General features: G+C 41.5%; 1 protein-coding gene across 3 annotated transcripts in view; it reads right to left on the bottom strand.

Moving 5' to 3' along the window:
• The window catches only part of GINS2 (GINS complex subunit 2), a 111,793-nt gene extending 95,399 nt beyond the window's left edge, over nt 1–16,394 (bottom strand). The window contains exons 1-6 of one of the 3 annotated variants that reach the window (XM_030204551.1): nt 16,270–16,394; nt 12,253–12,367; nt 12,028–12,127; nt 10,249–10,375; nt 9,680–9,807; nt 1,990–2,072 (exon numbers count right to left, since the gene is read on the bottom strand). In XM_030204551.1, the coding sequence (XP_030060411.1) occupies nt 9,682–9,807; nt 10,249–10,375; nt 12,028–12,127; nt 12,253–12,367; nt 16,270–16,359 (558 nt within the window). In that variant the 5' untranslated portion in view covers nt 16,360–16,394 and the 3' untranslated portion in view covers nt 1,990–2,072; nt 9,680–9,681. Of the gene's footprint in view, nt 1–1,989; nt 2,073–9,161; nt 9,808–10,248; nt 10,376–12,027; nt 12,128–12,252; nt 12,368–16,269 lie in introns of those variants that run through there. The other 2 variants (XM_030204552.1, XM_030204550.1) reach the window with 2 other exon arrangements.
• Between the last annotated feature and the right edge of the window lie 1,921 nt (nt 16,395–18,315).

Raw genomic sequence — 18,315 nt, 5'->3', positions numbered from 1 at the left:
ATGCTTAGTGGTACTGGTGAATCACCATTTTATTACAGAGAGTTCTGTATTTGTTTTGGCTCATATACCCCTGAAATCAACATTCAACCTGTCTTAGTGAGCAGTTCTAGCCACACAGTCTTGCCATGTCACTCAAGAATACAACCCACTTCTCATTTTAAAATGGAAAGTCAACCTGCATCTTGCAGTCTTTTAAAGCTCTAGTGCCCTAAAGAGCTGGAAATTCTGCACTGCTGCTCTAAGTAAACAGGTTTTCTTTTGGAGGGTTTGTTTTTACATTTGTGGTACCACGTTCTCCCTCTTCAGCTGTCAGCATCCTACCAGGTGGTATACCAATTGCTTGTACAGTTCCTATGAATATGGCTTTAGCAGTAGAGACAGTGGGGGAGGGAAGAGGAGGAAGGGAAACCCTCAGATATTTGAGGGGGTCAGTTTTAGATGCTGTGAAAAAAAATTAAACCTGTTCTAAGTGTACTTGTTTAATTGTAATGTAATATATTTGTTGAATGTAGTAATTAGGTATTTATGAATATATTGCTGTAATTTGACAAAATTCACCCAAAAAAATAAACTGTTCCTAAATTATGAGAGCACATTTGACATTATTTTAAAAAAAACAGAGCAATGAACTCCAGTAACTTCAGAAAAGCTGCATTATCACTACAGCAATTAGTCCAGTTACTAGGAGTCCACTAGGGAGGGGTGCAAGTCCTGCCTTAGAAAAGTCTTAATTTCTGAAGTTCTCTCCCTAAGTCTTCTGTTAAGGTCTTTACCTTTCCCATTGTGCTTTATGATGAACAAATTGTCACCCTGTACTTTGTGTCTGTTTGATCATCTTTCCTGCTGGTGTTTCCTCTCACCTATAACCCTAAGTGGCTTTTCCCATCAGCTTAAGCTCATCAAATACAATCACCCACAACTCCCAGTCTCCTATTGCACAGGGACATCTCACCCTCCTACAAACAAATGTAAGTTGGTACTCATTAAAGAGCAGGGATGTCTGCATTTTTCTAAAACATCTTCAGAGTAAAAATATGCAGATTAAATGGAGTCACCCAATATTTTTATGAAATGAAAAATTAATCAAAAACTTTTGGTACCATTTTGGCTTAGCACAAAATCTTTTCAAAGATATTAGCACAATGGGGACATGAAATTCATTTATTTCCACCTGTGCAACATCAAAATTGTTTCCTGTGCTCTTTCAGACATAGGTTAACAAGCCACTAAAAAGTTTTGAACCTGGGCTTTATTTTTGCATAGCCTTGTACAGAAGCTGCCCTCTTCTAGAAAGGCATTTAGCAGCTTGGCTACAGGTCAATAAGGAACACATTTGAACTTGCTCTGCTTCTTGGCTGTCTCCCAGCCAGGGCCACCTTTATAATCTGTTCAGTGGAGCTGTTGTGCCTGGGACTTTATTCTATTAGAGATCAATACAAAACTCAGCAATGTACAACATAACTGCATCCCCTACCCCAAACATGGCCATTCCCCAAGGACCAAACATGCTTAAAAAAAACCCATAACCAATAGTCACCCCATCACAATGCACAACTCCCCATTCCATGACTACAAGAGTTAAGTGCCATGAGAAATGTTTGTCTTACTGCAAAACGATAATGATGAAACTTCTTTAAAATAGTCCAATGACCAAGAATACCCTCTCCTTTTCTTAGCTAACCTAGCCTCAGCTCTCTCTGCACTTATTTATAACTAACTGTAGATAAAGTGAATGGTATGTCCCGGGAGGCTGCCAGAATCCTGCACCACACAGGTAATCAGCATCCAGACCACTCAACCTTAAAAGGAACATTGGACCTCCAAGGATAACCAATCGAAATGGGGGCAGCACAGTCAACATTTTAACTCTCTCCCCCCTCGCTTTAGATAATCTGCAGCCATTCCAATGATTCTTGCAGGCAAGCAAGTCCCAGTAATCTAATTGGGATAACAGACAGCACGATGGTTGTTGCTTCACCATGATTTAAAGACAGTTTCAAAATGATACTTGTAATTTCCAGATTTTAATGACGTAGTAGTTTAAAGTCACAACAGTGACCCAGTACGCCCACCTGTGGAGACAGCAATAGTTTTGGTTCAATGGAAATGACAAAAGTCCACAGTGAAAAATCATCTAATTACACAATTCAAAAAAAAAAAGGTCTGGAGCTGCTGTGGCATGAGTTTTTCTACTACCTTTCCTAAAACAGGGCAATTGAATACAGAAGATAAGTTGAACTGTAGACCTACTGTCAAAAGGTTTCCTTTCCAGGATGGTATGTATAATAGTCTCCTTCAGTGTAGCTGGAACTATGCATTCTGATATGCAACCACTAGCAATCTGTGTCTTTTTTAATTAAGAACAAACAGTAAATGTCCCCATAGATCAACTTCACCACACATTCATCTATTTTGCAAGCTGGGACACACCACTCTGCACATAACTGGACAGTGCATTAAAGATAAGTTGTTGAATTTTTTCAATTGCAGTGCGCTGTTATATGTGGAATACAGAAATCACCATTAAGATAGAGAAGTTTATTTTTGTTTAAATTAATAAGAAAGATATTTAAAAAAGGGGGGGGTGTTGTCGATGATTACTTTTTGTGCTGTGTGCATATGAACAATTACTCTTTTGCCACAGATTGATGAGACATTTTCACCTTATTGATAAGTCACTTTTCACTGTGTGTGTTTTTAAGAAGCATCAATAGAGGGGATCTAGTTCACAAATTGTCAGGTAAAAAAACTACTTAACTGCCAAACTCTCTGCTCTTGTACATATAAAAACTGATCCCAGCAGAGTCCAAGGGAAGAATGTAATTGCTTCTTTTGCTTCACTGCAGAACCAGTTGGCTGCTGGGACTGGTCCTAGTCAGTCACTCTTAAGTCCCCCATATTTGTTCAGATGCCTAACTCAGAGCCCCACTCAAGAATAGTTTTGCAATGATGCTGCAGTAAAGAAGATTGCTAACAATAGCTCCCATTGTAAGGAATGAAGTATGTATAGCTGGTGAACAAGCTGCCACCATGTGGTTGCACCAGCAAAATGTGTCTCTGAAAGCTAGTTAAGGAATATTTGTACAAGAATGACTTATCCACTTCCCTGAATTTTTCAAGGTCCAAGATCAGAGATGTACACTACATCGACATAGTGTAAGCTTTACCAGAGATACAAAAAAAAAAAAAAAAAAAACCCTGAGATCTGGAAGAGTATCAGCTCTGCCATCAAAGTCAAACTAAAAATGGACCAAAGGCCTTAAAAAGATTCAGCGACCACAGGAAACAGTTCCTGACCCCAAGAGCCATACAATGAGAGGCTACTTCAGTATAGCAATTAATAAGATCCCAAGACATCCACTTTGGAGCAACTATTCCCACCAAAACTGGAAGCAAAATACAATACCCGCATGTTGAGTGCTCCCTTATTTAGCAGAGTACTGCAAGGGAAAGGGAGGAGAGAGAGACTCCAGAAATAAGTGTGGGAGATACTGACATGGTTACTTGTCAGTTAAGGCCTTAAAATACTACTATAGCGTGTAGAACTTGCAAGTTGACAAGAATTCCTCCTCCTTCCCCCAACAAGAATTCCTAATCATGATGAGTCAGTGGATTTGGGGATGAAACACACTTTTTTTTTCTTACTAAAAGGAAAAGTGCTTGACGGAGTCAACCTACATTCATTTAACTTGGAGGCTATTTAAGAGAAAATGAGGTGCACTCAAAGGGCAGAAAATGCATGGGTGTAGCGGCTCGGCTCCTAAAGAAGCCAGTTATGGTGCAATGGACAGTTCCATACAGCCAGAATAGCCTGCCCAAGCTAAGTGAATTTTACCCAATTTTATTGCCAGTAATAGTGCTGAAAACTGATATGAGAATACAACAATAGTGGTGGAACTTTATTGTGAAAACAGACTGAAGTAAAAGACATATTGATTCATTTAGTTAGTTAAATAGACAATTAAATGGACCAAAAAAAAAGCAATGGGGGAGAGGAGGAGGTTAAAGAACAATGATGATGGTTACATTATGAGGCTTCTACATGCCTGCAATATAAGGCTGTGAAGCCACTAAGATCTTTTTTCCTCTTTGAATATCAATATTGTCGTCTTAGGTTTGGTTGTAGTGAAGAATTACAGCGGTAATCTGCTTTTGTAAACATACAGACTTGTCAGAGAGGAAAAATGTACAGGTACTACTGCGTCTAGCAAACATCTGCTATAGAACACTGGGGTCAGCAGAAAAAAAGTCTAAGAGGAGATCAGGAAGCCATAACACTATCCACTAGGACTGAAGACTTTCTCCACTAGAGAAACTATCAAGCAAGCAAGCATAGAGACTCAAGCAGCCAATTGGTTTAAACAACTCCAGACTAAAAAAAGAGCATAGCAAAGTTATGCACACACAGATGGCAGTTCTCATACAACTAAAAATTAACCTGAATGCATTGCACAGGCAGCAGGGAGTTTCTAGAGAGTGAGATAACAAACAGGTCCCATGAATTACCACTTAATTTCCACCCAGCAAACTACCTGCATATCCTACATTGATAGACACCTTGTGCCATTTGTTCTTTCTCCTGCTCCCCCTCAAATCACCAGTGAACCAGAGAGCAAGTCTTTATTTAACTTTGTCTATCACCTTCCTTGGATCCTAATTTCAATAAATCTTCCCTATACGATGCTTAGGAATCTACTTACAGCAAGGATGACAGAACTTCATCTGCTACACATTACATGGGTCCCCTGTATCTGCCAGAAAATCAAGGCAACCAGCCCATGGTCTAATCTCAGTACTTCCACAATGTCCCATGCGTTTAACTGAACGTGGCTCCTCCCAATAACAGGATAAGGAAAAAGAAAGTTACTAACTGGACCAGCCATTACCCATTTACTAAACTCCTTTAAATGAGGAAATTTGAACTTACCTGTTCATTTCCTTTCCTTGGACCCTGCCAAACCAGAAAAAAGCAGAGCTAACTTCACACCTCTTATTGGGGATTTGTGCTGCTTTCAACCTCATAGAATCCGATATCAAAGCTAAAATTACTGAATGCAATTATGTTTTGGGTTTCTAATTCACCCGCCAAAAGCTAAATCTGGTGTAGTCAAATCATTAGTTCAAGGTCAATAAGTCAAAGGAGGAAAGCAAAACCTCATGCAATGTGAGCAACAGAACAAAAAAGCGAGGCAAATTCCAAGAGGATGTTAAAATATATGATGATCTTCTTTATTATAACAGTCATAGAAAATGACCTGCCTCAGGGGTCTAACAAGCCTAAGAATAAAATGAAAATAATATAAACAAAAAATGCTTTCAACATCACATATATAAAGAAAACTAAAGTGGTAAAACAAATATTTCATATATAAATAATGAAAAACGTATGCACCCACAAATCCATGTAATAAAATCCAACTAATACATGTATATCTACTACTACTTAACATTTCTAAAGCGCTACTAGGGTTACGCAGCACTGTACAATTTAACATAGAAGGACAGTCCCTGCTCAAAGAGCTTACAATCTAAAGGACACGTGAACAGTCAGTCTGATAGGGGCAGTCTGGATTTCCTGAAAGAGTTAGGTGCCGAACGCAGCATTGAAGAGGTGGGCTTTAAGCAAAGATTTGAAGATGGGCAGGGAGGGGGCTTGGCTTAAGGGCTCGGGAAGGCTGTTCCAAGCATAGGGTGAGGCGAGGCAGAATGAGTGGAGCCTGGAGTTGGCGGTGGTGGAGAAGGGTAATGAGAGGAGGGATTTGTCCTGTGAATGGAGGTTTCGGGCGGGAACGTAAGGGGAGATAAGGGTAGAGAGGTAGTGAGGGGCAGCAGACTGAGTGCATTTGTAGGTAAGAAGGAGAAGCTTGAACTGAATGTGGTATCTGACTGGAAGCCAGTGAGGTGACCTGAGGAGAGGGGTGATATGAGTATATCGGTTCTGGCGGAATATAAGACGTGCAGCAGAGTTCTGAACAGATTGAAGGGGGGATAGGTGGCTAAGTGGGAGGCCGGTGAGGAGTAAGTTGCAGTAGTCAAGGCGAGAGGTAATGAGAGCGTGGACGAGAGTTCGGGTGGTGTGTTCAGAGAGGAAAGGGCGAATTTTGCTGATGTTCTAGAAAAGAAAGCAGCGGGGACGATACTACTAATGTCATATGCGCTCATTCCAGTAGTGTATTATTTTATCTTCTTTCTAATGTAGCACAACTTGAAAGAAATGGCATATAGTGCATGTTAAAATATATCATTTAAAAAACATTGTTAAAAAAGTGCTCAATAATTAAGAATATGGATGAATGTGAGATTTTACTGAACCAACAGATGCTCATGCTATATATATACAAAATATCTGTTGGACCGAGATGAATGAAAAAAACAAATTTGAGGTGTCAAAGTCCTTAGCTGTGTGAAACACTGTGTTCTTCTGAACTGAAAAAAAAAAGCACCCTAAGACTTTTTGAGCAACAAAAAAAAAAATGGATAAATAAATCAATACTCCATACATGATCAGCTTGTTAGAAGGATATAGATATTTAGAGAGCCAACATAAAACTTTTTTAAAGTGCCGCCATACTGATCGAAGGGTGAGTGAAACAAGAAATAAAGCAGCAAACAGTACACAGATACTGTTTTAACTGCGTTTTGTTTTAACAAGGCTACAATGACATATATCCGGACAGCGGCAATATCAAGAGTAGTAATTGAAATTGACACTGAAAGGTGCTGAAATATACTAAATTTTTTTCTGTGTATAGATAACAAAATACTTGGTTGCTGTCATAATGCGAATAAGAATATTGGCGCCAGAGGAAGTGACGTCACCAACCTAGATGGACGCCTGAAAGATTAGCTCTGGTCTCCCCGCGGTGGCAACGGCGAAATTAGCGCTTTTAAGTGAAGCTGGAGGGCTAAAAATACAACTCACCAGACAGCGAACATAACGAGAATCCGCATATGCAACCGCCGTCCTCGGGGGTGGATTTATCCCGGTTTGCGTTCGAGGGAGCAGGACCGCAACATACAAACAAGATGGCGGACGCGAGAAAAACGAAGAGCTTAACAGAGGCGGGAAGCGCCCAACCCCAGGGCAGCCAGCTGGGGAAACAAGCGGCGGCAGAGCCATCTGAGATGGATCAACTGAGCCTGCAGCAGTGGTTACAAAATATCAGCTCCAATCTCAAAGCCCTACGGGCAGAGGTGGCGACAATGGGGGCTGATTTGAGAGGAGAGATCAGAGAGCTGGGAACACGTCTGGAAGAGACAGAAGCGCAGGTGGAGGCACAAGGTGAGGCTCTCGGGTCGCTAGACCAGCAGGTCGCGGGGCTGCAGAACGACCAACAACAGCTGCTGGACAAAGTAGAGGACTTAGAAAACAGGGGGCGCCGCAGCAATCTCAGATTCCGGGGCCTCCCTGAAACCCCAACCTACCAGGACTGTGAGAAGGTGGTACAGGAAATAGTGCGTGACTTTTACACAGCGAATGGCGAAACGGTGGAGCCTGAGTCTATCCAGATAGAAAGAGCACACAGGGCATTAGGAGCAATGCGCAACAATAAACCAAAAGATATTATTGCTTGTTTCACCAACTATAAGCAAAAAGAAAAAGTGCTGAAACTTGCACGCCAAACACAGGAATTTAAATGGGACTCATATAATATCGAAATATACCAAGATCTGGTGGCGGCAACGCTAAAGCGGAGAGGGGACTTGAAACCATTTACGCGACATCTCAGAGATCTCAAGATCCAATACAGATGGAGGCATCCCTTTGCACTGGTGTTCTATAAAGATGGAAAGCAGCATCAAATTAGATCACTGATGGAAGCACAAGAATATTGGCGTCAAATGGCTGGAGTTAACTTTTCTCAGTATTACTGTAATAAAAGTCATAAAATGTACCATTAAATTAATGACTAAATCAAAGTACTTTATTACTGTAATATGAGTACTGGCGCCATAAAAGCACTGACAAAAATCTTGGGTAAAAGCTCCCACAATGTAAATGGCAAAGTCCAAAAGTTAAAGAGGTTGCTTACCTCAAATAAGCACCAACTCTGAAATGCAGCAGACAACTCTCCAGAGAACCGGTGACATATAATCAATGCAAATCTTAGATGTCGGAGTGTATCAAGTTTAAATAGCAAAACCACCTAACCACCATACCTCTATTCAGGAATTCTAGACTGCCCAAACCTGACATTTCGTCCTTTAGATTGTAAGCTCCTTTGAGCAGGGACTGTCCTTCTTTGTTAAACTGTACAGCGCTGCGCAACCCTAGTAGCGCTCTAGAAATGTCAAGTAGTAGTAGTAGTATCAAGTTTAAATAGCAAAGCATTACGTTGACGTAACGTGCATGGTAAAACATTTGAATAACCAAGGAATATTCCAAGAGAACATCTCAGAGTGGGCTACAACATACTCACTGTTAGCTTTTTAAATCTGCCAGATCAAGAACCTTTGATTGCAGTGGCTTCCATGAGTAGGTTCCGGACTGGTCTGGCAAAACTTAAGGAAAGAAAATTAACAGGTAACTCCAAATTTCCCCTTCCTTATCCATGTCAGACCAGTCTAGACAAGTGGAATGTACCCAAGGTCTACCCAACCAGGCAGAAGGAAGCCACAAAAAATCTCAGAACTCCTGCACCTAAGGAGTCGAACCTCTAGGCCTGCATACCATATTGAAGCACTTAAGAGAAGGGTACAACGGAGGCAAGGACACTGCCCTACCTTATCTGGAAGACAGGTGTACTTTAGCCAAGTGGGCTAGCCGGATCTCTGGAACTTGATCACCTTGGTTAACACCAACAAGAGCTGGCATCTCCTCCACTCTTCTTGGAAGCGATGTATTAAAGACCATTTTGCCTATTAAGACACATCCACAGACCAAAGACCCAACCCAAAATTCAGATGCCTTAGGTACCTACAAACATCTCAACAGTGACTTACAAACTGATTACCACTGGAAGAGAGAACGTCTGATTACATCAGAACAAAACACCGCCCTACACAGGTGGCTGGTATAAGAGGCTTGGGGAGGCTAAGCTCCAGCAGGTAGGAGGATCATAGGGGAGAAAGTAAACTTGTGAGTAGGAACAACTCATAGAAGGATCATAGGGGAGAGAGTAGCTTGCGAGTGGGAACCCAGATTTTAAAAACAAAACAGGTATGGCAGAACAGCCTTTATTATATAGGAAGCAGGTTTACAGACACCAGCCTTAGACCAAGCCATCCTCCTCCTGCTCTCCACTACAGTTTAGTTAGCGTAACATACATGCAATATTATATCCCTTCAGTACATTGGTTATAGACAGAATAATTTAAAAAAAAATTCACACACACAATATATTGCTCTTAATATTTCAGTGCATATGAGAGGATTTTATAATTTCGGGAAATGCCCTAAAATGAATGGTAAATAGCCAGTCCAAAGGAGGGGGGTCTTTAGTATCTAAACAAACCAGCTCACTCCCCCCCCACACACACACTCAGATCTGTTCCAGTTCCAACACTAAAACAAACAGAAATTTTGCTGTCTGTTCAGAAGTGGTCAGGTGCCAACTCATGCTGGGTCAAAAGTCTTCCTCTTGCAAAGTGTATCTTCCCAGGATAGCAGAGTAAGCCAGCCAGAGGCTCTTGGTACAACAATATCTCAGACTCACAGGACGCTTAAGATCTCACTTACTCTTAGTACTCCTGGGACTCGGCACCCTCACTGGGTTGAAGATTTGTACGGAGTTTATACATGTGATTTAAGGATTCCGTAAAGAAAGCTGCGGTCGTGTTAATTTCCATTAAGGTCAGGTTGTCCAGCTAAAAAAAAAGGAAGAAAGTTTACAAGTATGACCAAACAAGAAAGACACATGCAGGTTTGCTTGAGTTTTAGTTTTTACACATTTCAGCTTGTGGCTTCAAAGCCTGCCTAGAAAGATAGGCTGGACAACATGGTACTCATGTTCCTCCTTCCCCTCAGCAGTATAAAGGAATCATGCCCTATTTTGAAGGCTATAACAAATGGACTAACAAGCATAGGCTGTCTATACCATGCTAACTGCAGGATAAACAGAAAGCTTGCATTAGCTATACAGATCATAAAATCAGCAATACACAGAACCATCTACCTAGCTTATCTAATAAAAGTTTAGAACTATAAATATAGAGATGCCAAATTATTCTTTAGCCATATGGCATAAAACGTCTACCCCGATAATCCCAACTCCAGTAAAGTGTCTGTGCACATCCTCCAAATCACACCTTGGCGTATGTCTCCTGCTCCCGAACAAAGCGATCAGCAGACAGGCGCAATTTTGCTAGCCGAGTGTCCCAGATATCTTTGACAAGAGTCCTGATCTCATCAGCTTTTGGGATGTTGTCCGAGGCACTGTGATAGGTCAGGAGAGAGAGAGTGAAGGTAGATAGGTACAGGATGCAAAACAGCAGCTTTGATCACAATGAAAGGTTCAGGTCCTGTAACACCAGAGCATCACTATAATGATCTTTAATGGTAGCTGTGTTTAGCTCTGGAAAAAAACAAGCATGTTTTCTCTCCACTCACTTCTTTACTAATTAGAGTGCCAGCTCTGTCACACTGATGGTACATAATACACACAGCTTGAACTGAAATAAGACAACTACATTTGTAGATAACACGCTATGCAAAGTAGTTAAAACACAAGCAGACTGGAGAACTGCAGGAAAATCTTGACTTTGAAACCCTTTGTCTTAACGGCAGCTGACATTTATCATAGACAAGTGCAAAGTGATGCACAGAGGAGAATAACCCTAACTACAGGTACATAACACTGGGTTCCCTCTTAGGAGTTACCAGATAGGATAAGGATTGGAGTCATTGTGGACAATAAATTGAAAGCCTCAGTTCAGAGTGCAGCAATGAAAAAAGCAAATATAATTCTAGGAATTACAGTATTAAAAAAATAAACAGAAAAATACCATATGGCCTATCCATGTCATCCAAAATAGGAACAAACACAAAACAAATTACAATGCCTCTACATGGTACATCACACCCTGCACTGGGTTCTGATCACCCTCTCCTTTTAAAAAACACCACATACTGGGAAGTGGAAACAAAAAGTGACTAAGGGTATGCCAACTCCCTTATGAAGAAAGGCTATACAGGTTAGGATTCTTTATGTTGAAGAGAAAATGAGAGAGGCGATATGTTAAATTATAAATTCATGAATTGTGTAGAACAAGTAAAACACTTTAGTCAAGAATGTAGATTTGGGAATACCACCTCTTACTATTGGTAGCAAACATTTTCCATAAATGGCGATTGCCAAATGATGGGTTATGAAAAAGGGGTTGTAGCCACAAAAGTTCAGTGGGCACTGTCATTCGTGTTTATTGCAAAAACTCAAACATCTTTTTCTGGTACATCAGAAGCAGAAAGCCTGCAAGGGAATCCATAAACTAGTCCAAAAATACATGAAGTTACCAAACAAAAAGGATTCATCAGGACCACGAGTGAAACAGGAACTTGGACAGTCTGGTTGGGTGAGGGCAGGGCCTCCTACAATATCTGATGGCCTTAGGTGAGAAGGTAGTTTCTCCTTCAGTTGATCTCCTTCCAATGACAAGAGTTGCACATGAGTTTAGTCACTCTGACGCTACAGTGAAGGCAATAAAATGTTGTATTCTGCACACTTCCCCTTCTTCTGAAAGCCCAGAGTATGACTATTTTGTTAGCTTAATCTCATTTCCTTTACCTAAAAGCCATCAGTGAGGAATCTCGGGACAGCAACACATTTAGTGGCATTCTACAGCCCTTTTTCTGAGCTACACTGATTCATGTCAGCTCAGCTGTTTTAGTGCTTGCTGAAGCAGCTGAAAGCACATTGTCCAAGATATCCAAGAAAGGTTATGGACAACATACCCTGGAGAGTATTACCTTTACTAGAATCCATCACTCTCTTCTTTCAATAGAAATATCTTTTTCATAACCTGCGACAACAACCCTGCCCAAGAACCTAAAACTCATGAGTTTTACACCCTTATTTTGGTTTCACTTACTGGTTTAGCAACAGCTTGGTGAGTTCCATGTAATGGGGACTGGGCATCGGGGTGAATGTATCCTCTCTGCGCTCCTGCTCACGAATCTCCTCCAGCTTCTCTTTGTACAAAAATAAGAGAATAAAAATTAAACAAAAAATAAATGGTATCAGCATTCAGCCCTAAACCAAATATAATAGCAAAACAAAGTGGAAAATGTGGTCATACTGAAGTGGACCTCCTTACCCACGTCCATCCATTCTGGGGGCACGATACGACATTTCTGCCTCTGCTTTAGGTTAACAGCCAACCAGAGGGGAACCTCCATAGGCAGTCCAGGGTTAAAGGGTCCTAAATCCCCCTATGGGACATAGAAAAGGTTATGAGTGCTGAAAAGCATGTGCTTTGCTAACCCAACTTTTCTCTCTGCATCCCAGACGTAGCCCATAGCTTAATGCAGATTCTGCATATATTTTCTGTGCTATTACGGTCGCCCTATAGAGAGCAGCAGTGCAGCAATACACCTAGCCTGCCTAGGGCCTGCTCTAGAGCACTCCATCTGACCCGTACTGCCCCATCAGACTCAAATTCTTGTTTCTGCATAGGCAGGACAGGTCAAAGGGAATGCTCTGGAGTACGGTGTGGAGGAGTAGCCTAGTGGTTAGTGCAGTGGACTTTGGAAAATACCCCCCCCCTTCACAGACCCTTGAAATTCCACCAGCACCCACAACTCCTCTTAGATCTTCTCCCCCTCCCCACCCCCTAACAAGAGAGAATGCAAATCTACTTTGCTATTGTTTTTGACAAACGGAGATGGCTGCTGCAGGGGGACCGGCTTCAACTTTATAGTCATACCGTCTCCTGTGGACCAAATAAGCTCATCCCATGTCCCCTCATTTAACCTCAACTCTTATCTCTGTTTTCAGTTTTGGAACAGTATAAGTCATCACAAGAACAAAATATAAGAAAACCAATGGACTGCATTAGGGGCTTATAGCCCATGTAGTTATGTTTAAACAAAAGAGATCTGCATGAAACAATATATTTATTTTTATTTGGACTTATAAAACCACTTTCCCCTGAAAAATGTCCAAAACAGAATAATCCATTTGTATGTCTAAAATGTAAACGTCTACAAAACAGATGAAGATGTGATTCCATGTGCCCCAATAAAAGGAGAGTTTAAGTCTACTTCCATTTAATTTTAATATATTCCATGGTCTTTATAAACACCAGGCTTCCCAATGCAGATTGCAACATCAGTTAAGATGAACCTATCAGGAAACAGGATATTCTCACTGAAATCTGGCCATCTGTATAGAAGCAAAGTGAAGAAAAATGAGCACAAACTACAAAATTTATAATTGCTATTTCTACTAGCTACAATAATTTTTGTTTTAGTGATATTCAATTATGTCTTTTCTCCTCCACCTTGCAAGGCACTGCCTTTCCAACAAAACAATGTGACTTGTTACAGATGGATCAACAATAAAGAACCACAACGTGAATGCAGCAGCTCACAGGTTTGCTTGCTTCTGCTTCAGGATCACAGGCAAAACGTTCTCCGCTCAGTTAAGCTGGCGGTCGCTACTAGCGGAGAACGTTTTGCCTGTGATCCTGAAGCAGAAGCAGTAATTCGAAACACTGGCCGCCGTTGATCACAGTCACCGTCTGGAGAAAGCTTAATAGTCCTGGTCTCAATGCCTTTCTCCAGACGGTGACTGTGATCAACAGCGGCCAGCGTTTGAAATTACTGCTTCTGCAAAAAGTTGTCCACTCAATTAAGCTGGTGGAGAACGTTTTGCCTGTGATCCTGAAGCAGCAGTATTTTGAAACACTGGCCGCCGCTGATCACAGTCACTGTCTGGAGAAAGGTATTGAGACCAGGACTATTAAGCTAAGTGTTAAAGCTACGTTTAGATTGCATTGATAGTCCAGAATTTTGAAACACAGTACAGCATTAAAATCTGACCCAGGTTTTTTAGCTGATGATGAGGAAGTCCAACTCCTACTAAACCATTGGTTGTCGTTAAACAGGAGTTTGCTCAAGGCTTTTTCCTCCTTAACATACACATTGTGCAGTATTTATTCATTCAGAACCCTGTGTAGACTGGAATGCTCATTTAATTAGTACAGAGGTTCAGTCCCAAACATTATTTGTGAGTTTTGATAAACACTGATAGGTACGGACGGGGAGAGGGATCTTGGGGTGATAGTATCCGAGGATCTGAAGGCAACGAAACAGTGTGACAAGGTGGTGGCCGTAGCTAGAAGGTTGTTAGGCTGTATAGAGAGAGGTGTGACCAGCAGAAGAAAGGGGGTGTTGATGCCCCTATATAAGTCGTTGGTGAGGCCCCACCTGGAGTATTGTGTTCAGTTTTGGAGGCTGTATCTTGTTAAGGATGTAAAAAGAATTGAAGCGGTGCAAAGGAAAGCTACGAGAATGGTATGGGATTTGCGTTACAAGACATATGAGGAGAGACTTGCTGACCTGAACATGTATACTCTGGAAGAAAGGAGAAACAGGGGTGATATGATACAGACATTCAAATATTTGAAAGGTATTAATCCGCAAACGAACCTTTCCGTAGATGGGAAGGCGGTAGAACTAGAGGACATGAAATGAGGTTGAAGGAGGGCAGACTCAAGAAAAATGCCAGGAAGTATTTTTTCACGAAGAGAGTGGTGGATGCTTGGAATGCCCTCCCGCGGGAGGTGGTGGAGAGGAAAACGGTAATGGAATTCAAACATGCGTGGGATAAACATAAAGCTCAGAAGGAAGGGATCCCTAGAAGCTTAGCCGAGATTGGGTGGCAGAGCCGGTGGTGGGAGGCGGGGCTAGTGCTGGGCAGACTTATACAGTCTGTGCCAGAGCCGTGGGTTGGGAGGCAGGGATAGTGCTGGGCAGACTTATACGGTCTTTGCCAGAGCTGGTAGTGGGAGGCGGGGCTAGTGCTGGGCAGACTTATACGGTCTTTGCCAGAGCCGGTGGTGGGAGGCGGGGCTAATGCTGGGCAGACTTATACGGTCTGTGCCCTGAAAATGGCAGATACAAATCAAGGGGTCAGGTATACACAAAAAGTAGTACATATGGGTTTACCTTGATGGGCAGACTGGATGGACCGTGCAGGTCTTTTTCTGTCGTCATCTACTATGTTACTATGTATGTTACTATCAGGGGGGTTTTTTGAGGGGGTACTGAGTAACAACATCTTTTCTATCGTCTGCTAAAATTGACCTATGGACCCCAAGTTGTAATACCAATTCTGCCTTGTCATAGATTCTGTGACTGGTTGCAGGGGGCCTGGCTATTGTGGGGTGGGTCCCTCAGTGATCACCCCACCCCTGAAGGGTGGCCTGGCATTTGAGTACCGGCACCTTTTTCGCTAGAAGAAATGCACTGGTTCCTATACTATGATCCACCATCATTTACTAGTCTTCTAGTCCACATATACTGTAAGGTTATCTTGTTGGGCAGACTGGATGGACCGTGCAGGTCTTTTTCCGCCGTCATCTACTATGTTACTATGTATGTTACTATCAGGGGGGTTTTTTGAGGGGGTACTGAGTAACAACATCTTTTCTATCGTCTGCTAAAATTGACCTATGGACCCCAAGTTGTAATACCAATTCTGCCTTGTCATAGATTCTGTGACTGGTTGCAGGGGGCCTGGCTATTGTGGGGTGGGTCCCTCAGTGATCACCCCACCCCTGAAGGGTGGCCTGGCATTTGAGTACCGGCACCTTTTTCGCTAGAAGAAATGCACTGGTTCCTATACTATGATCCACCATCATTTACTAGTCTTCTAGTCCACATATACTGTAAGGTTATCTTGTTGGGCAGACTGGATGGACCGTGCAGGTCTTTTTCCGCCGTCATCTACTATGTTACTATGTATGTTACTATCAGGGTTTTTTTTTTTTTGAGGGGGTACTGAGTAACAACATCTTTTCTATCGTCTGCTAAAATTGACCCATGGACCCCAAGTTTTAATGAAAGAGCTCAGGCCCTACACACCAATTCTGCCTGGTCATAGATTCTGTGACTAATTGCAGGGGGGCTGGCTATTGTAGGATGGTCATCCCACCCCTGAAGGATGGCCTAGCATTTGAATGCACTGGTTCCTATACTATGATCCGCCATCATTTACTACGCTTTGCTTTGCTTGGACAGCAGCTGCTTTTCGCCATCCACCCGAACCAACGCCAAGTGCTGGACAGTGAATTAGGCCACAAGCGCGCAGGACGGACAGCTGAGCTCACCCCAATAAGGTAGATTTTATCGAGGCTGAAGTTGGGGATGACGGTCACCGGCTCCTTCTCGGCCAAAAACTCCACCTCAGCGGGCTCCATGACCCGAGAGCGGGAACCCGTCACTCACGAGCCGCTCAAAGAAAACCAAACCGCCCAGCCTAGCAGTTCGCGCTCTTTCTTGGCTGGCTTCTCATTGGTTACTCTCGTCCCAGAGGCACGTTTCTTATTGGTGGGGAGAGCGTGCAACAAAGAGGTTAGACTGAGACAAGGAGGGTTGATTGAGACCAGGCCACGGCATGACGTCGAACAAAATGAAGCCAATTAGGCTAGCCTCCCTTTCGCTCTCCTCCGCGCAGCCGTCATCCCCGTTCACCGAAAACACAGCAAGCCAAACCTATGAGCTGCTCCTGCCCACGTTGTCGTTCTTTATTGTTGGTAGCATCGGGGTTTTTTTTTTAATTACATTTCACTTCTGTTTTCAAACATTCCGGTTTGTGCAGCGTACGGATCTATACAAGGGAAGTATTGGTTTCATCGGTTAGAGTAGTAATTAGTTATAGGGACTCCCCGTATTCGTGCAGAGATGTTTTCACATTGTAAAAAAACCCACCAAAACTGATATCATGTTATGAGAATCAGCTTAACAATAAGACTTACTATTTATAAATACAATTTTAAAAATAAAACATTAATTAGGTTGAAACCTAGGAACATTTAACTTCTTTTTTTTTCTTGTGCCTGCATGAAAAGAAAAAGATGGCATGTAGAAACTTGCTCATTTTGTTTTATGGAATGCTGTGGTATATTATAAAAATGCACTTGCCTTTTTTTATTACTACTATTTCACATGGGGGTATTGAATAATGATGGATGAGCTTCCTTCAGTTAGAAGTTCTGTCAAGAGTCAGTCTAAATGTGCCAACATTGACCAGTTCACTCAGCACACTTTGGCCCCATTTACTTTTTTTTTTATTATGCATTTATTAATAATTTCAAGTACACAAACTTGTTCAGAAAAGAAAATAACAGCCTCTAATTATAACACCAAGAAAAAAAATTATTGCCTTATTTACTCAAGTCCTCATTGTAGATTCAAGAGGTTTACACAATGGAATTAAATTTAAATTTGAAAACATCATTAAAGAAATAGCATTGCATGATTCCTAAAATTATCGGTTCCATATTATTACAACAAGAGAGATTGTTTTATCCTTAACCCTACTTATTTTTAGATGTTAAAAAGGCTGTTAGTTGGGCAGGCTCAAAGAAAACATACTTTGTAGATTGAAATTTAACCACACATTTACAAGGAAACTTTAAAAAAAAAGTAGCCCCCAGTTGAAGTACACCAGGTTTCATCATCAAAAATTGTTGACGTCTTTTTTGTGTTTCTTTCGCAAGGTCCGGAAAAATCTGTATTTTTTGTCCCAGAAAAAGTTTTCCTTGGTTTTTAAAGAATAGTGTCAAAATCCAATTTTTATCTGGAGCCAGGGCAACTGTAGCAATTAAAGTTGATGGTATTATCGGATCAGAGTCCGATGATTCCAATATTGCTGAGATATTGAGATCTTGATTACCTTGATCTACTTGATTTACTTGAGTCTTTAATGGTAAATAATAGATCTGTGAGAAAGGGGGTATGGCTTCTTCAGCCAACCCCAAAACTTCCTTTAAATATTTCCTCAGCATTTCTCTTGGTGTTACGATAAGTTGTTTTGGAAAATTCAAGAAGCGTAAATTATTACTTCTTATTGAATTTTCTAGAAATTCTGTTTTTCTTCGTAATGAAGTTAAATCTCTCATTGAAATTTCCTGGAAATTTTGTAATTTTTTCATATCCTCTCCTTGGTCTTTAACTTGCTACTTTACCATGTCCAATTTTGACTCCATTTCTTTTGAATTTTGTTCTAATAACACAAAGTCCTGAGACAATTTTTGTATTTGAGGGCTTAAAGCCTTGCCAAGATCCACAATTAATGACCACAAGGAATCTAGTGTAACTTCTTTAGGTTTAGACATAGAAATAGGAAATAGTGTGGACAGTACCTCCGCCAT

Source organism: Microcaecilia unicolor, chromosome 5 (genome assembly GCF_901765095.1).
Source record: "Microcaecilia unicolor chromosome 5, aMicUni1.1, whole genome shotgun sequence".
Lineage (NCBI taxonomy): Eukaryota > Metazoa > Chordata > Amphibia > Gymnophiona > Siphonopidae > Microcaecilia > Microcaecilia unicolor.
The sequence above is the reverse complement of the archived record's forward strand: the minus strand, read 5'-3'. Positions and strand labels throughout refer to the sequence as shown.